Source organism: Rhea pennata, chromosome 3 (genome assembly GCF_028389875.1).
Source record: "Rhea pennata isolate bPtePen1 chromosome 3, bPtePen1.pri, whole genome shotgun sequence".
Taxonomy (NCBI): Eukaryota; Metazoa; Chordata; class Aves; order Rheiformes; family Rheidae; genus Rhea; species Rhea pennata.
Genome location: NC_084665.1, coordinates 38,176,669 through 38,196,388, shown reverse-complemented (window position 1 = coordinate 38,196,388; position 19,720 = coordinate 38,176,669). Strand labels below are relative to the sequence as shown.

Below are 19,720 nucleotides of genomic sequence, written 5' to 3'. Positions count from 1 at the left end.
GTTCTACTGAGGTAAAAGGTAAAACTTGGAAAGAAGTAAAAATTAAACCATGGGAAGACCATAGCCCAAGCATCATCTACTGCAGTGACATCAACTTCTCTAAAAGGCACATGCAGCTTAGAAGAAGAAGATTCAGCACGTGAGGACTGTGAAAGGTTGAAGAACAGTGCACAACACCTCTTACCCCACGGTTTCAGAGTCAGCTATATTTCCTCCAAATGCAGTTTGATGCTCTCTTCTTTTCCTTTTCAGAGTTCCTTACTGAAACATCCAGACTTTGCTTTTCTCACCATGAAGGCCTCAGTCATCGCAACCTTTTTTGGTAAGTACAGCTGACCTGCTACATTTTACTAGCTTGAGTAGAGCTAAGCCAAAGATTCCTGGAAAACAACAGTATCATTTTAACAATATGAGTCTGCATGTTTCAGACATTGTCAGTCTGGCTGAGAAACTTTTTGGGACATTTCCTCCACTCCCCAAAAGAAAATGCCCATAGAGTCCAGGCAAAATGCACACCCAGTTCAGACAACTGCATGAAAAACACTCTAAGCCAATCTGAAATCCTGGGAAGTAGGTTTGTATTCCCCTGTCCTGGCTGACCAGGGGCTGTTGGCTTCTTCTCTTCCTTCTGGGCTCCACTGTCGCTGAAGCTTTCAATGGAAGGTGGAGTAAGCCTTGGCACAGAGCTTTTCAGAAACTGGATGCCTGAATTTCCTGACATACTTGTCATATTTGTCATAGCAAATTTATTGTAGAAACTATATCAACTAGTTGGACAGATCTCTAAATACCTGACTAGCTACATACAGTCTATATCAAATAGCACAACTGGGACTGAAAAGGGTCTGTATCTTAAAGAGCTTCCCTAAATGAAAATAATCTATTTTATGCTTTGGAAACATCCATTCCCTGTATTACTCTGGTTTGTCCAAGAATGCAGGACTTTCCATGACCAAGGAGTGCCAAAGGAAAATGACTGTAAATATGTCATATTTTCTTTACCTTGGCAGTCAGACAGGATCTTGCTTCTTCAGGAAATGTGTAGAAATTCCAAAGTTTACAATTGATCTTCCACAAACAACCTGGTTGATTGCAATGAATCTAGCATGATTTCTTTGTGTACTTTACTTACTTATCTCCCTTTGATAAAGAGAGAGCAAGAGCTCCATGTTTAGCTTCATAGTTATCCATATAGTTCCTCTCTTTGCTACAAAGAGCAAATTATTTTCTCTACATAAAACTGCACCCTAACATTGCATATAGCCAGGACTTTGCACTTCCTTTTATGTTGGTTCTCTTTTTAATTTTTCTTCTTAAACTGAAAGTTACCCTTGATAACACAATTACACCAATGACAAAAGGTCCCAGTGCTGCATCTACACACCCTCACTTCAGATACCGTGAGGCTGTTCTTTCTTTTGAGCAAGTTCTAAGAGTTTTAAGTCTGCAAACTCTTGGCAATCAGTCTAGGGGGAGAAAACCACAAAAGAAAGAAGTAAGACTGTTGTTGCATATTTTAGTAAGATTAATCTAACAAATCATCAGAGGATCAACCAAAACATCATAGGGAGTTTTAATTCTCTCTAAAAACTCAGACAAGGGAAAGGTGAATAGGAAGGTGAAAATATTTGTAATGAGGTTATTACCCATAACATATTGCTTATAAGATAAGGAGAGAGAACAGGGAGTTTCTGTATGCCATACACTTACCAAATGAACCTGGCAAGGTAAGCTACATATATGTATAGAGAGTGAGATATGTTTTAACATAACTGTGCATTTCTCTCTTACCGTTGTTTTCATATCATAAATATGCTTTCTGAAGGAAAATAGTACCGCTGCTGAGATGGGACACTGGGACATGACACACTACCATTTCATACAGTCCATAATGCTGTCTGGTATACCAGATCTGCTAAAAACAGAGACCAATGAGTGAAATTTCACAATGCACTGTTAAGGGATAAAGTCCTCAAAAAAGCTATTAGGAAAGAGCTTTCTCTCTCTGCCTTCCCAGGTGCTTTATGAACACAGCATGTTGCATATCCCTTATATCTCTGTCTCACTAATTATAAGGTGTTTCCTTTACTTACGAAAATATCTGGGCCTTTCATGATTTTCTTGACCATGTGGCCTCAACAGTGTCTTTTGACAGTGAGTTCCACAGATTAACATGTGAGATGAACTGATGCTTAATCCATTTGAAAAAGTAACCCACAGTAGACATCATCTTGTCTGCAAAGTTCACTAACAAGCAGAAACCTAACTAACTGTGGCTTAGAATCATTTCTTCAACCAGCTGGGTCAAACTTAGGAAATCTCATATACGGGAGATTGTAGTGACCAACGCTGTTGTCCACCATTTTCCTCATACTGTTTTTTGTTTGTTCTAGGTGTATTTCTTACATATACATATGCAGCTAAGGAAGCCACGAAGAAGACTAAAAGGGCTAAGCTGTGTAAGTAAGTGGTCCCGGTAGTATGCTTGAATGCTTTATAGCAGGCAAGTCTGGTGCAGGAGAAGTCCAAAGTGAAATTATATTTTAGTAACTCTTCACAATTCTCTGTAGATGCAGTGGGAACGTATATTAACTAACATATTCTGTTAATGAAGTCACATCACTGAGCAAAATACATACCACTGAATACGTGTGAAGACCGTATTTCTTGTTTCTCTACTAAAATATATCTCTATGGACAGCCAGGAGCCATGCAAGGATTGTAGCACTAAGCTTTCAGAAAGAGAGACATAAATATGTGAAATGAACCTGTTGTAACATGAAACATATGTAGTTAATTAGCATGAAAGAGGAGGTATATGTCCTATGCACAGGGCTGTATAACTTCGTGCTCTGCTCCCATAAGAACATATTTATTTACAGATTATTTTGCTTTGTTAGTTGACATGCAAGCCTGCTGTGAGGTTTTGAACTCACACTTAGACCCCTTGTGCAAAGTAAATTGTGCCCAGCAAATATTTCTAAAAATCAAGGGCAAGATAACAGGATGTGGCTGCAGCCTTGTTTTGTAGATGGCACAGAGCTACAAGACCACAGAGGGAGGCTTGGGGAGCATCGTGCCTTGTACATGCACAGCAGTCCCCAGTCCTGACTCACAATCACACGTGTTTCCCTACTGCCTCCTTCCCATATTTTAACAACAGGCCAAGTGAGCAGATTTCTTTATCTCCCCAGCAAAGCGTTATAATGGAGCTTTCCTTCAGAGAAACAAACATTCAAGGTCAAAAATGTCCACAGACTTGTTCCGTCCATCATTAGTTGCAGCCACATCCCTTGGCATAGGGGTTATGCGTTATATGTACATGCATAACACATAGACAGCTCTTGTGTCCCTGAAGCATTTGTATAAATGTATGAGAGGAGGGCATCCCTGTCACCCAGCTCACTCATTTCACGACAAGATCAGTCAGCTGTGAAAACATTCAATCTGAGTTTACAAAGATTTTGTACTCACAGATGTTCCCCAGATCGACTGTGATGTCAAGGCGGGGAAGATCATCAATCCAGAATTCATTGCAAAATGCCCTCCTGGATGTCAAGATGTAAAATACCGTGTTTACGGCACAGACATTTATGCTTCTTTTTCCAGTGTGTGTAGTGCTGCAATTCACAGGTGAGTGAGTTTAAATGAGCAAGATACTCAGTCAGAACCATAATTTCAGTGTAGGGAGCGCTTAGTTTTTCAGATTATTTACTGTTGCTGATGCCTTACAGGTTTGATTGCAGGCTGCTGTTCTAGTTGAAGACACATGAGAAAGACTGTGATATTGTGGTTCCAATCTTAAAAATGCTGTCAATCCTGCATTCCTGTTGAAATTAGTCATCTTTAAAGGTGCTTCTCAACCTTAGGAGAAATGTATTGAGATCTGCAGATGTCTCATTTATGTATAGCAAATGACTGTTGTTGCACTACTATCACTGAAGTGGAAGAGGGGCATAGAGTTATTGATACTAATAAAGCATCAGGAAAAAACAGGCATGTCACCAGTGAAGAATATATGCAGCCCACATGGTTATGGGATTGGTTTTGGTTGCCCAGGTTTCAATTTAACAGTCTCCAACATCAAATGATGAGTAATGGGCTTTCACACCACAGGAAAGGCTAATGGACAAGCAAATGCATGGTACACATTTTGCAAAGTTTTGTTTGCCATGTTAAAATGTACAGAAATCTTTAATGGAGAATGATTTGACAACAACAACGCACAACATTTATAGGCAGGATGCAAAGACCATAAGACAAATACATTTTGTACTGTATTTGAAAACAATTTCCCTTAATAGCGTGTTAGGGAACTGCAGCAGCATTGGCTGAGAAATGAAGAGAGTTTTGTGACTCTTAGGTGACACCAGCAGTATCACTGCTGGGAAGTTCACTCCTCTCTCTCTCTTCTCAGTCCCATCCTGTGACTTGCTCTAGCCATGTAATAACCTACTCCAATATGATCTGGTGAGATTAAAGTGAAGTTTGTAGTTGCTTAGGGAAACCCTCTGTAAAATGAGAAGAAGATGCAAAGCATTTAGTTTTCTTAACTAAAAGTGTCTGGTACGTGTTCTTGCTTGAAGCTATAGGACAAAATGATTTGCTGTAAGAGGTGGTTATCGCAAGGCAGCAGAGCTGTCCTTGCGTTGAGGACCACAACCTAATGAGAGGTTGCATAGCTGCAAATCGTATCAGTAAGCCTCATCTCCCGGCTGCGCACTGTGCAGCCAGACAGACGTGTGTATACCGCTGCCATCTCCTGGCTGCAACCACATGTGCTCGGCTGTTTGCTATGGAAATGACCGTCAAGTGCCCGGCCAACAACCAGCCAATTCCTCCTTCCAGTACCTGCACACAACGAAAACTGTGTGAATGCCTCTGCCAGCAGAGCTGGCCCCAAAGGAAAGTTACAATCTTCATTCAAAATACTGACAGTGAATACCCATAGTTCAAATGCTGGCTGCCTATACTTTTGGAGAAGAGGGTCTCAGTTTTCTTCATTTGACAACTGAGTTTGGATTTGTTAGCTTATATGTTGCATTTCCACAAACAGTGAATTTCCTCTCCTTACAATTATTTTATCAACAGCATCTTGCAGTCATAAGAGAAATCTACATCTCTAGCATATTCTTCACCATATTTGCTGTTCATTTCTTATTTTCCAGCACCATATAATTTTTGTCAATTGTATTATCCCTTTAGAGTAGCAATCACATCTTGGTTTTTATACTCCCCTAATAATGCACAGTCAGGTTTCATATACAGAATGTTTTTTGTTTGTCACAACATATGACAAACACCATTTAGTGTGCACCACATACACAGGTTTTCTACAGCTGTCAGTAACTTTTTGGGGAGTTTACTCCAGGCTGAGATCAGAACCAAGCTAAATTTTCTGCAGATAACACAGATACTGGAATTTGAAAAAAAAAAAAACATATTTTTTTTTAAAACCAAAAGTGTCAGAGAATGAGGAGGTTTGCCTCATATTTGTCTAATTATTTCTGCTACATAGTTGGCCCTAAAACTCCACTGACTACATTTTCACATATCTTCAGTAGTTCAATGAAGCTTTTAGGGATTTTAATGAAGGCAGAAACATGTTCTTCTCTGCAGCTAGGTCAAATTTAAACATAAAACCAGTAGATAAATAAGAAGAGCAAACAGACCCAAATGGCACTTTATAACAAACTGATCTTCTCTACATTGAAGAAGTACAAATATTTATTAGCAGCAGACCTAGCTGTATCTTCCTAGCTTCACTATAACTCCTAGTTTAAAGAGAAAAAGTAAACACTTCATAGCTCTTGCACTGTTGAATGGTTTCTATGTTTTGGGGGGAGAATTTCTGCCTTCAGACACCGTGTTTCCCCCTTGCAGTGGTATAATTGACAACACAGGTGGCAAGATCCTCGTCCAGAAAGTCGCCGGCCATTCTGGTTACAGAGGGAGCTTCTCGAACGGGGTCCGATCCCTGTCGCTGCCGCGCTGGAGGGAGTCCTTCCTCGTTGCAGGTACTGCGGGAAAGCACCAAGTCCACAGCCAGGCTGCCCAAAGCTGTCAGATGGGCAGGTCAGGAACAGGCAGGAGGAAGCAAAACTGTCACTGTAAAGCTTCTCCCTGCGTAGGCACTCGGCTCCAGAAAGGCAAAATGCCTCCTCCACCTCTGGCACTGTAAGGGCCAGATCCCTTTCAGCAGTTAGCCAAAGAACTCTGTGGTAGCCCTTGCTCAGGTGCCCTGAATCACTGTGATTTACTCTTCTTTTGAAAAAATGTGCCTACCTACTCTATTGCAAGAAAATGCAAACACTTGCAACTTTCTGTTATTCTGTTCTTGGTTTAAGTACCTGTTTTTTCACCAGAGATCCACCCAACCTAACTGTCGGATGAGTAATTCAACCAAGGCATTTGAGTCAGGAGCCTCTTTATCCCCAGTTTCCTATGTAACTGGTGAAGAAAGCTACTTGCTGCCAGAGAGAGTTTTTCAGCCAATATCTTAGATATGAATCCACTTCCAGAGACGGCAGTCATTCTGAACTGACTCTTGCTATTGACATTTAAAATCTGGAGGAAAAGAATTAAGGCCTCAGTACTGAAGCGTAGGTCTTAGGGCATGTCCTCTCCTCCCTGGTAAGTACTGCCAGTAAGGGGTCTACATAACCTCTTGGCCGTTTGAAGTACCCTCAGGCTGCATCTGCATTGGTGCCCACTGACGTATTCCATATCTGCCGTATATTTAGGCTTCCCGACAAAGGCCAGCATGTTCTAGGTTTCAAAGGTTTCCTTCACTAATGTAGTAATGCATTTGCGCTACAGTTACGAGCCACAGTGACCCTTAGGTTCGCCGAGCTCCTTATTAAAATTAAATATGCACAGCTTATTTATATACCTACATATTTGAAACTATAAAACTTTCCACCCATCTGAAGCCATAGACAGCCATAATGTATTATTGATGTAGCCCAAATACGTTGCAACATATCAGGCAACAGAGGCTCAGCACTCAGTGCAAGGAACACCGCTTTAATTTAATACTAACTCCTTTTTCTCTCCATACTGTTCAGCAACTTAGTGTATTACCTTGGATTCACTGATGAAATTCACAAAATTTTGGAAGTTAAATCCCCTTTACACCAACCTCAGATTCTCTTAAACCTACTTGCAGCTGTTATGCCTATGTGAAGTAGGGTCTAATTCACATTGCTTTATGCACTATTTCTAAATCTAACTTCTCACAGCATCCATACATGCGGTCCCAATTTCTCCTGAGGATTTAGGATAAGTATGACCAGCTAATGTTAGTTAACTACATCACTTCTGGAAAAACCAACAGTTCAAGCAACCAACTGAACAGCCACTAGAAACAGAGAAATGTTCTTTTCATGTGAAAATTTGTGAAGAGCAAAGAAGGTCTCAGAACTGACCAAAGTGAACTGCCATCTGGAATCTGCATTAATATATTTGGATGCACTTTTTTACAGCGTTCTGCCATGGGTAGACCACATTATAAGAGGGATTTATTTTGGATGAGCAGGAATTTCCTGGAATAGCTGAATTGCTACTTGTACTTGTTGCTGCTTTTTTCCCCAACAAACAGCACATTGTAATTCTGGTACATAAATGGGAAATAAGATTTTTTACCTCTGTAGCTGTTCAGTTGCTATCCTATGAAACTGTAGGAACTTTTGGTTTATAGTAACAAATCTTTATTCTTTATTAATGAGTCACTATAAAAGATGAGATGGAAAAGTTACAAATGCATGTAAGATGAGATGAGAAATTAGGGTGCATATAGATATGATGACATTTGTCCCCCATGCACTTAATTTTACTCATATTGAGTGGTCCCACTAAAGTCATTGGAACTACTTGCTTTATAAACTAGTTCAAGCATTAAAGCAAATATAATTTATAATATATCAGTAGGAAGGAAATCCTCACCACGGCTTCTGAAAATGTGGGTTTGTTTGTGGGAAATTTAGAAGAACAGAAACTCAGGAATCCTGTGCTATTCATCTCATTAGCCTGAGGCTGAAGGTGCACAGATCTCATTCTCAAAAGGAGAAAACATTTTTCTTTTTTTTTTTCTTTTTTTTTCTTTTTCTTTTTTTTTTTTTACAATTATCAGTCAAAGGATTCCCAATTAAAATATGAAGTCATCCAAAGCATTAATTTCAGGACAGCTTTTGAATTTTATCTGTCTCCTATCCTCCAGTTGAGTTCCCTTTTAGCAGATCAAAAATGTATGTGATGTTGTACCCTGGAAAAGTGCTGACAGTTTATTCCTAGTTAGGATATTGTCACAAACAGTTTGTGATATTTAAATTGTGAATAAGCATCCAAACAAAAGAGCACTGAAGAGGAATCCTTCAGGGAGCCAGGCAATGAAGTGGTGTGATTTGGGGGGGGGGGGGGAGGCTTGTCCTTGGGGATTAAAGCAGGGAGCACACCAGGAGGTATGCAAATGTACTGGTATTCACTTTCAAGCACTGAAATGCCTTGGCACTCAGTTGAATGACTCCATTCAGAGTAGCGGGAGTTTAGCAGCTTCTGGGTTAAGAAAATAGAGTCCTAAACCTCTGGCTATGCTAGTTACAAATAAGCTTGAGAGGATGAGCAGCCACTACCTCATTGCTTGTACCTCAAACAGGCAGAAATTGAGGTTTTCAACCCACGTGTAGCCCATTTTTAGGTATGTTAAGCAAAGTCTGGCCTAGATGCAACTCTTTCCAGATGATCCCTCAGTGGAAAGGACGTATTACCGTTGCTCCAGGCAGTTGGCCCACACGCAGCCCAGGTCTCAGATCTACCTCAGGACCACATGTGGGACCCAAGCAACTGTTCATCCAAACCCCAGAGTTTGGGAGTAGCCAGCCTCTCCATGCCATTTGCACAATAGTAGGCTTCAGATTTGCATTAGAAGCCAGGTCAGCACACAGAGAGACTCTAAATTAAAATCTGGTTGTCATGTTATAGCTGCATCCATTAACAACCTCATACATCTGACCATTTTACCTCTGTTAGAGATCAAGAAATGCTTTTATTAATCCTCTGTTGTTAAGTAACTTTGATTTCCTACCACATTGGCAGAAAGGCTTCCTAATCCTACTTTGCTGCTGCAAGAAATAGAAGATCCTGATCCCAGTTTTAGTTAGGTTCAAAGCTCAGGGGGAAGTGGAAGTCAAGATTTGCTGCCTTTCACTTAGGCCAGCCCATGTAAGGGCAAGAGAGAAGCTCTTTTTCCACAAGAAGGTGGCATGTGCTTGCATGTTAATTTGCCAGCTTTGGTCTTCAGTAGAGCTATGTTGACTTCAGTGGAGCTATTCTCTGTTTATATTTCTGTAAATGAGAAGTAGAATAGATCCTTATACCATCAGCTTTTTCTAAATCACTTTAATTCTCAAATTAACTTCTTCACCTAGGAAGCTTAATGATGACATCTAAAACTTCAGAAAGAAGAAAAATAAAGGTTCTAGAGGCATAAAAGGGGACAGAACTGGGAATTAAGACAGCGCCTCTTCCACTCCAGGGATGAGCACAGTCATTCCTGCGTACAGAGGGCCAGCTCCACAGATACATGTCCTTCACTGTGTGCTACCACAGAGAAAACAGATCTCTCAGTTTCCAAGCATGCTTCGGTCTGTAGCAACTAAGTCTCTTCAGTGCTGTTGGTCTCCAGACTGATCAGCTAAGATGATAGCTGTCAAGTTTATAGTGCCCTGTACACAGATCTAAAAGAATCCACTGTGAGAATAAGAGGAAGCAAACTGAGCACCACTTTTCAGGGTTTCCAGGAGCTGGAGGGAGAGGTAGGTCTAATCTGAGCTAGCACAGATGAATGACACAGCAGAACATCTCACAGAGAGTCACTTGGGTCCAGAAGTCCCACATCTACCATATCCAAGCTCCCACAGATGAGCTGCAAACAGCTCCTAGAGGCCAGAGTAGTATTTAGTTCCCTAGGCTTTGCTGCAGCATTTTTCATTCCCTGGTGTAGATATGCCTTAGGAATATAAAAACTGCCCTGTGAGATGGAACTGCATGGCCACACATGCCGGTGGAAATGACATCTGCTGTGGCACTGAAAAGATCTGTGGTTTCAAGCTGAACTGGGAAACGTGCCTCATTGTTTTAAGACAGGACCCTCATTTTAGATCTAAATACAGCTATCATGTGCTCCCACACACAAGCACAGCCTTCTCTCACTGTTATTATTGCAAAAGACTGTTGCCAGAAATGGCATATCACAAAAGTGAGGTTAGAAAAGAACGTTGTGTGCCTGAAGAAAGGAATCCCACATCAAACATGCTTTCTAACTCAACTGGATAGTCAGGCACTGGAAAAGGCTACCTAGGAAGGCTGTGGGTTTAAGTACAGGTTATACGAATGTCCTTATATTTAACACTGCCCAAGAGCAAAGCAATGAACTAGCTAACCTCTTCAAAATGCTCCCAGGCCTGCATTTTTATGCTTTATTTTTTTTTTATGATGCTCAATTTAGGCAGTGGTATTTTTAGTGGAATGGTTTTGAGATTCTAGCGTGAGATGAAAGAAATTTTAAAGAAAAGGAGTTGGGTGGGGGAGAAGCAGGGTGTGATTCTGCACCTATTTATTAGATGGTAGTTTTGGTATAAAAAAGAAAACTTACAATTCTTCAAATGCCAGTCACACATCTGCCTGTTGTATTGCGGCACTCCTTAGCTATTTGGAGTACTTGTCTCTGTTCTGTGACCATGACTTTATTCTGTGTTGTTATTTAATGATTTTTTGTAGAGGGCAAGCCGAGGAAAGGTGTGACGTACCCATCAACTCTTGAATATTTTTCTTCAAAAAGCACAGTTGTTAAATCAGGCAAGTATTTTTGACTGACCTTCCCTCAAATCCATTCATATCTATCTGTTGTAATGTCTCAGTTGTATAATACAAAGGTTTGATTGTTCAGTTCTGAAGTTAATGCATCTGTTTTGCTCATCCAAATATCTCATCCAAATCCCTCTTTATAGGTTTTATGTTAAGTGTATGGAAATTATTCCAGCTAATTTATTTTATTCTATTTTTCCACAGAACTTCTATTCCTAAGTAGTTTTCCTCTTGTTTTAAATCTATTTGAAAGTATGATTTTGTACTGGTTATATGAAATCATTTGAGATTTTACATGTTGACTTTCTCCTAGTGTTATTCCTGTTATCTCTTGGGATGTTCAATGTGGAGAGTATAATAATATATAATCATAGAATATTAATGATAAAAATGGCAATTTACAGCAGCCTTAGCTAAGGATAATATTATAAGGACCAACTCTGTATAACCATTTTAGCTTGCTTCCTACTCTGTCAGACTCAACTCACAGAATCACAGAATCAGTAAGGTTGGAAGGGACCTCTGGAGATCATCTAGTCCAACCCCCCTGCTTAGCAGGGTCACCTAGAGCATGTTAGACAGGGCTGCATCCAGGTGGGCCTTGAAGATCTCCAGAGACCTCTCTGGGCAACCTGTTCCAGTGCTCCGTCACTCTCACAATGAAGAAATTCCCCCTCACGTTCAGGCAGAACTTCAATTTCTGCCCATTGCCTCTTGTCCTGTCACATGGGACAACTGAAAAGAGTTTGTCCCCGTCCCCTTGACACCCTCCCTTCAGGTACTTGTACACACTGATAAGATCCCCCCTCAGGCTTCTCTTCCCCAGGCTGAAGAGGCCCAGCTCTCGCAGCCGTTCCTCGTAGGGCAGGTGCTCCAGCCCTCTGATCATCTTTGTAGCCCTAACTCAGTTTTAATAATTTTGTTGTTTTGAAAGGTCTTTGATTATGTCTCACATCAGGTAGTAGCTGATACTCAAGTGTACGGAGGTGTCTCCATCACTGAAATGCTACTTGTTTGTGCTTCTCGTAACAGTATAATATCCAGACTCTTCCTTGGCAGTATGAACAAAAGCAAAATTAATGTCTTACAGTACCATACTTCACTATCAGCAGTTCCTAGCTATCACAGCTCTTTTGCTGAGCTGATCCACCATGAGCTGTGGTGTCATGAATGGTGCTGTAGCTTCTGCATAAACTCAGAACACTTGCCACTGGGTGTATCCATCCAAGGTTGCATAGAGATCACTTGGAATCTATGCTGTTCATCTCTTCATTATCATTTGGTCTATGGAGGTAAATTATAATGCTCTTTCCTCGTCTTTACACCTTTACTTGCTCAAAGGCACTTTTACATCGGAATGCTCCAGTTGTTTAGACTGAATATGCATCACTTGAATCCATGCTTTCGGCTTGCAGTACCTTTATGTTTACAGTCAAACAGGCACAGACTCATACATGCTCCTTGACTAGGCACATAGAAATCACTGATCCAAATATTAAGCTCTTCTAGAAGGGAGGAAATACCTTGGAAATTTTGTCTTTTTCCAGGAAAAGTTCACTAAAAACAGATGCCTTCATTCCTGAATGTGCCCACACTTTAAGTATCAGCCCAAATGTATCACGCCAAACCAGGAACTATCACAGCCAAGATAGTGCTCAGCTGGCTGCAAGCAATGAGTTCTTCCGTAAGTGCTAAAACCCACATTACATGAGAAATAGTTTAGGAATGGGGAATGCTCTCAAATCACATCTCAGTTATACAAACAAAATGTCCAAAGACTGTGCCTGTAGCAATCGACAGATACTAGCAAATTCCTTCACTTTGTTCTTGAATGAAATAGTATGAATGAAAATGTTAGGATCCTAGTAACAAAAACCGTGTATTTGTGCAGTGAAAACCCAGGATGACTGTAGGAACAAATAATATCTATTTTATCAAACACCACACTTGAGAACTCCGCAGCCCTGTCCCACACGCAGCAAAGAGCTCTGACCACCAGAATCAACCTTCCCCTGAGACCTCTTTGGCCCTGCCACCTCATCCCAGGCCTCTCGGCCACACTGTGCTGCAAACAGCTTGCTCTGTAATGCGGTGCTAGAGCCATCTTGTGATAGAGGATTTCCTACCTTTTTTTAATTAAGAAAAGCTACTTTTAAAATTCTGATTTAAGTTATAGAGACCGCATTACACAGTTGGATACTTAAACCCCTTATCTCCAGGATCTAAAGTGAGTCCTTTGAGGATTACACTCACTCACTGCCAGATTAGTGGAAAATCTTGCTTCACATCTGATCAACTGCAGAGATGCAATTTTGGTCCTGGTCCCAGGGGCACTGGAGATTCATAGTGCTTGACATTTCTGTAAATGTTGCTGATGGTTACAGTGCCCTCCAAACACAGGGTATAGCAAGAAAAACCTTCCCAGAATTACAACAATTCACAGCTGGTAAAAACAACCAACAACTGCTGTTTTTAAAAAAATAATACAAATTAATAGGAAACTATTAACCCTGGAGGAATTTCTAAAATAGGTCAATGCTGCCAAAACAGCTAGAGAAGAGAAAAAAGTACAAGATTAAGAACCTCCAGTACTCAGTCAGATCAAAAAGCACAGGCAAACTCTGTTGCAGGGTGGAGATAACTGAACTGTAACAAACGTTCCAAATACTTTGATGATTCTGGGTCTTAGAAGAAGAAAAAACCAAAAAAAAAAAATCTATTTCCTTCTAAGCCATTGCATAGAATTCAGGTTTTGGCCCCGTGATGATTTGACAATGTCAAACAAGAGATAACTGTATCTGGATGAGAATTACTGACGTATCACATGCCAGCTAGTATTCACCAAACACCCTACACACCCTGTGACCCTGATTCTCAGGACACTGCTGCTCAGAGAAAAAATAACAACATGATGAATTAATCTTCTGAGTCCGGGTTTATCAGTGTTTATTGCTCACTTCTGAAGTTCTACTGACATTGGCAGGAGCTTCTGGGCAGGTACTGCCTAGTTCAGACACATAATTAGGCACCAATAAAAAGGGGTGACTGTTCTCTAGAGGCAACCATCACCTTCTGTCATCTAGGAGGAAAGCTCTGATGAGACTGACTAGCCTTTCCAAGCTAGGCAATGGGATGCCTCCATTTGAGGATGGATAATCTCTAAAGAGGAGAGTTAAAATTATTTTCTCCCAAAGCTGCATTTCCTAATGTGCTTAATTTTGCTTCAGAGCCTAAAAAAATGGAGCAAGACATAAAAGCTATGAAGAATGCCAGCACCTCGAATGCTTCAGAAAAAGCATCAGAACAAGGTATGGGTCAGGGATCCTGGCCCCTCTTTCCAAAGTCAATTACATTATCCCTCCCAGCCTAAGCTGCCCACAAACAGGAATATATAGGAGACGTTTTCAGGACCTGTGCCTGAGGGTGCATGACAATTCAAAGAGAGGGCACCCTCACAGCTTAGCTTCCCTCTGTGTTTTGGGCGAGTTTGTGTGTCACAACCTTTGAAAGCCTACATTACAGCTCTCAGCTATTTCCTATGAGGAAAATGTGCCCTGCAAACCCTGCTGAGACACTGCGATGGAGGTGGACATCCTGCCTGCTGGAGCATGGGAAGGGCCAGCCCTCCTGAGCATGTCTCTCACTCTAAAGGCTCCATTAAAGTCCCAGCAGTATGTGCCAAGGGAAAATCTTACTGCTCTTTGCCTTGTCACTGGGTTTTCTGCTATATTGTTAGCTCCAGGCTTCTTTGCTCCTTGCAGTCCAGGGTGTAGAGACCGCAGATACCCCTGCTCCCCATTTCTGCTGTACCACATTGCCTGGGAAGAACCACTGTGCTCTCTCTGTCCCCTTTTTTTTTTTTTTTTTTTTTTTCCTTAATGCACCAGCCTAGAGCAGGGCACAGCTCAGCCCAAAGAGAGCCATTCAGATTGAGTTTTTCAGCTGAGTTGTTCTGCTTTTCTTCCAACCCCTCTTGCAGCATTATCCTATTAAAACTGCCTGAGATCTGAATTTTTCACTGGCTAGCATTAGGCAGTAATTAATCCACTGGACAGTTTCATGATGCTGCTTTCCAAAAGGAGAGCATCCAGGAATAAAATACAAGCTTGTGCTGCGCAGCAATGAATAAACTGCATAAAGACACACCATTCCCTTTCAGTGTACAGTTTGTCAGGCAGTCAGGCCATGCCTGGGGATATAGGTGGAAAGGAAAAGAACAAGACTGAGCTGAACATGGCGTATACTTTAGGGTAGTTTTTTGCAGATAGATGGAGAAGATAACAGTGAAGACTTTTTTTTTTCTTAAGCTGATGACTTGAAATAATGGTAAGCATGTCACCAATTTTGCATAAAGATATTTAGGATGCACATTTTTTGCAACTAGAATTGTCTCTTCCTCTCACAACAGATGATAAATTTTAAAAGTAGTATCAACTGTGAGATGAGTCAAAGTTAGGATGAAATCGGCACCTCAAAAATTCTTCTCTCCCCTGCTTGCCCCAGCCAAAGCCGTAACGCTCTCCACTCCGGTTCAGAGCAGCTCCTTGAATTACTATTTTCTAAAAGTTGTCATTTGTCCAAAAGCGTTTTAGTGCTGTGGTAGGTAGTGCGTATCTTATTCCGGTCTATGACTCAGAAGTTGCCATCTTTTATTACCAGATGTCAGTTGATTTCCATTTATATGGACTTTCTAATTGCCTAATTACACTGAGAAAAGATGACAACAAAACAGAAACTGCCACTGAAACTTAAAGATGAAACCAATTCATAGCTCTGAGACATCTGTCAAGTTTATAGGTTTTCCTGTCCAATGTAGAGAAAGTGTAGGGGAAATATCAAGGTTATGACAGGTCGCCGTCAGCACGCTCCAGAGCAGTGTAATACTGCGTCACACAGGCACGTGCGTTACCTATCTGCACAGCAATGAAGGCACAAATGAATCCAAAGATGATGATGCCTGCAGACATCCTGAGGAAAATGCCAGTGTCCTGGTTGCCTTAAAGAGTGAGCACCATTAATGATGCTTCCCTGTGTGTGTCACATACCCAACTAATGACACGCACTGATTTTGTTCAATGTTCTGAAAGGCAATACAGTCCACAAAGAGTACCAGACATCTCCAGTACCAGTACCAACTACACAAATTGCCACCACAAGCCCAACTCAGATGACCAAAACAGCAGATGCTTTCACCACAGCAACAAAGCCAACTACAACACCTGTGACAACCAGAACCACAACAGTTGCAGCTGCAGCCAAGTCTCGACCTGCACCGCAAAGAGTTAGAGATACAGGTTAGTAGCATGAACTATGAAGCACTGGGGTTTTTTCCTAAAGATGGAGTTTTCCTAAAAATTCAGCAACAGGAGATGAAGTTAAATGTGCTGTTGTTTAGCAGATCGTGAACATGTATTCAGTAGTTCAATGTGGAAATATTAATAGTGGATAAAGAAATTCATTCCAGTAGATGGGCTGGAGTTAGAGTTGCAGTATTGACTCTGAGATACATACAAGATTAGTGTGTTTCTTATATTCTACACTCAAACAATGTGTATAGATTCTCTGAGATAAGAGCGGCTGTATCTAACTTAGTTCGTCTGCAGCACACAATGCAATTATGGCGAGTCCTTATCTCTGCCTGTAATATACTGACATGAGCTGTTTCATGTGGGAGTAAACTTTTCATTCCCAAATGTTTTTGTAATTTTCAGTTGTAATAGTCAACAAATATTTCTTTGATTCATATACCTCGACTGAGAGTTCAAAAAATAGGTCAAGACTCTGTTTAGAATTAGTTTTATGATAACTTTCCAAGAAGTGAGAGTTGTAATATATGTTTTTTGTAGCAACTCTTAAATTTTAAAGATGAAAACACCCTAAAGGAGTTCTCTTATGATTTTTGCACATTTGGGTTTCTTCAATCTTTTTTTTTTTCCTTCCCTTCATTTATTCTCATTCATTAACATCATTGTTTTTTTGGTTTAATATCTGAAAGACAAAATCTCTTGTTTTTAGGCTCTAGCAATATCCACCCAGCATATTCATCTGTGGCCGCTGCAGCATCAAGTAAGTACAGTGAAGAAATATGTGCCATGAGACATGGAGTACTGTGTATTTTAAGGAAGCAATGATTCAATAACAACCTTTAAAGGCTCAGCAAATTTAATGCTTGAAGCCAAGTCTGGATATAAACCAAAAAATAGACACTTGGTCTGATTGTTAGAGATGCTAATCATCCACAGCTTTGGAGAAGCCTTTTTCTAGTGGATATCTGCACATTTCAGCCTTGACAAATGCTAGATTTGGCAACACCTGAGATAAAGCCTGTGCTATTTGAATTATATTTGCATATTGCTTTCTGCAGTCTTAGTCTCTCAGAGTTTTGAGCTTGTTGTAAGATACATAATACAGATGGTTGCATAGCTATCTAAACTTAGAGCTGAGAGCTCTGAAATGCCGACTTAAATTAGATCAATGATCTTTCAAAAACCTCAGGCAGTGGTTCTGAGCCTGGCATAAATGTGATGTTATTCCTGGCATCACATTTGTGTTATTGACAACAAAATCGTGGCTGTTCAAAGCTCTTCATCCTGATCCAGAAGCCTGCTTCCATTCTAGCCTGCAGGCTTCAATACAAATATTTAGAGGAGTTTCCCCATACAATGTGCAATTTCTCAGCTGTGCGGTCAAGTAAAGGAGAATACTTTCAGCTGTTTCTGAGTGCTGGAATATGATTGCTTTCAAATGAAAAGGGAGGTGGGCCATCATTAGGTTTTATGTTCTGACACTATTTCTGAATGCCTTGAGCTCAGTTTTGCTCTCACAGACATGACTAGAGCTATCCCTGCAGCCTAGTAATTCAGAGCCAAAGCACATGGCAGGTATCTTCTGGCCAATTCAGGTGTTGAGGGAAAGTACTGTTAAGTCATATTTAGCTGCAAGTCTGGAAGTCTTCTACCTCACTATGTCTACCTGGAAAGCCCAGGGAGAAAGAAAGGGGCTGAGGTGAAAGGTTTTGCTTTTTGCAGCATATTCCTGCAATAAGGCAGGTGTTCACCCTCCAGGAGAGCTACAGCTGGGCCTTTCAAAGAGTACGTATGTGTGGGGGGAGTGCTCCATTTCCTACCTGTCCACATCAAAGGGCCAACAGGTACCTGAGGCCCCATAACCATCCACCTTCGTTAATTCCCTCCTCTTCTGAGGGCTAAGCACAAGCGACCCTTGGCAGGATCTGTATGCTCCTGCACTCTTCTAGGATAGGAGCAGGTGCTGAGGGTTAATCTTACAGAGGGAAATTTGCAAATATGTATATGGCAGGATTTACTAAAGTGCCAACGTAATTCGGTGGGCTTTAGGTTCATTGTGAATCTGCCTCATTTGGCACTTAAAGTCCCTGTAAAGGTGGTCCTATTTGTTGTTTTCTTTTCCATTTCATGTTCTTGCAGGCTGAGAACAAGTGAGGCCTTTACTATTTCTACTGATAGTTAGAAAAACCTATTCAAGTTTCCCCAGTCAGTAAGAGATCCATCTCAAGAGTGAAGTTCTGGCAGCACTGAAGTCAGTTTGAAGGTTTCATGTCTTTAACAAAACCAAAATTTTAGCTGAAAAAATGAAAAAAAAAAATAAAAGCCTCTCACTTTTGGAAATCTTTCTAAAGCCACCTCACTGCAATTTGGATGCATGTTTCTTCATAATGCTCTTTACTGAAGTTCTAATGTGAATTAATCTCCAGAAGATTAAAATGTCAGATTTTGGGACAGCTAATTGTGAGCTAGAGGAGTAGTGGAGACTTACTTCTGATTTCATGGACTTTATTTTTAGGATCATGTCCAGCATGTCTGTACTTGACATTTGGCTTCCTAACTTCTCATGATGTCTTCTTGATTCTTAAGAGAAAAACTGGTTAAAACCGACAGAAATGACAATATGTTTTTGAAGTTATGACCACATATGAAGTAGTATCATCAGCTTTTTCTGTCTGAGGAGCCTTTAGGGCTCATTCCTCTTACTCAGACTGGAGTTTCTGATGATGCCCTTGTCTTTACCACAGTTTGGCTTGACTGGACTCTTAAAAAAAATAAAGAAACTTTGCGGGCAGAATCAAATGTTCTCCTGTCTATCTTGGCTCACAGAGGCTCACAGATCTACCTCTCACTATATTGGTAGTTTGCCTGCAAAAGACACCTCAAAAGTAAATACCCTTGAAATAGAGCATAGTCAGAATGAGCACTGCTGTGCCTGCTGCTAGCTAAGGTGTTTCCATTTCCAGCCACTGGCATTGGCAAAAGTTCACAGGACCAAAATCAAAGCAGGACTTGCGGCTTTCAGTGTTGAGCGGGGGGCTAAAACCACCCATCCTAGCCATTGCTGTTCGTGTACTTCTCTCCCCTTTATCTTCCACAGCTGTCAAAGATACAAAATCAGGGAAAACATTGACGCTTTGCTCCACTGCAGGACTCCTGACTTTGATGAGTCAGAACTGCTAAATGTGAAAATATTGATGCAAGTAGCTTCACATTTGACAGCTTTTCTTACTGTGCCTTACAAAAGAGGCACTAAGCACACACCCAAGTGCTGCAAATGCATTTGCCCTCTCCAGGCGCAGCTTCTTGTGTAGCTGCTTGGACCCTAGATAGGGACTGGTATAAATCCAGTGCTTCTGTGAACCCTGGAGTCACAGTCAGTCATATTGCCAGCCCTCCATGTGTGACAGAGAGCACAGTCCCACATTAGGGCACTGAGGTGGCAGTTAGTTCAGCATCGGCCAGGAAGCACCTGGGCTTCTTTAGGCAAGTCCACTGTCCTGTACTCGGTGCCCATCTCAGTACTGCTGTTCCATCTCTTTCCTTTTCAGATC

At 41.1% G+C, this 19,720-nt stretch overlaps 1 protein-coding gene across 1 annotated transcript in view; it reads left to right on the top strand.

Annotated features, from left to right (window-relative positions):
* The first annotated feature begins 256 nt into the window (after positions 1 to 256).
* Positions 257 to 19,720, top strand: part of VIT (vitrin) — a 42,653-nt gene continuing 23,189 nt past the window's right edge. Inside the window, exons 1-8 of the mRNA XM_062572086.1 lie at positions 257 to 322; positions 2,394 to 2,459; positions 3,477 to 3,633; positions 5,884 to 6,017; positions 10,777 to 10,854; positions 14,091 to 14,171; positions 15,951 to 16,157; positions 16,879 to 16,929. Coding sequence (XP_062428070.1) covers positions 292 to 322; positions 2,394 to 2,459; positions 3,477 to 3,633; positions 5,884 to 6,017; positions 10,777 to 10,854; positions 14,091 to 14,171; positions 15,951 to 16,157; positions 16,879 to 16,929 — 805 coding nt within the window. The 5' untranslated portion in view covers positions 257 to 291. The remainder of the gene's footprint in view (positions 323 to 2,393; positions 2,460 to 3,476; positions 3,634 to 5,883; positions 6,018 to 10,776; positions 10,855 to 14,090; positions 14,172 to 15,950; positions 16,158 to 16,878; positions 16,930 to 19,720) is intronic.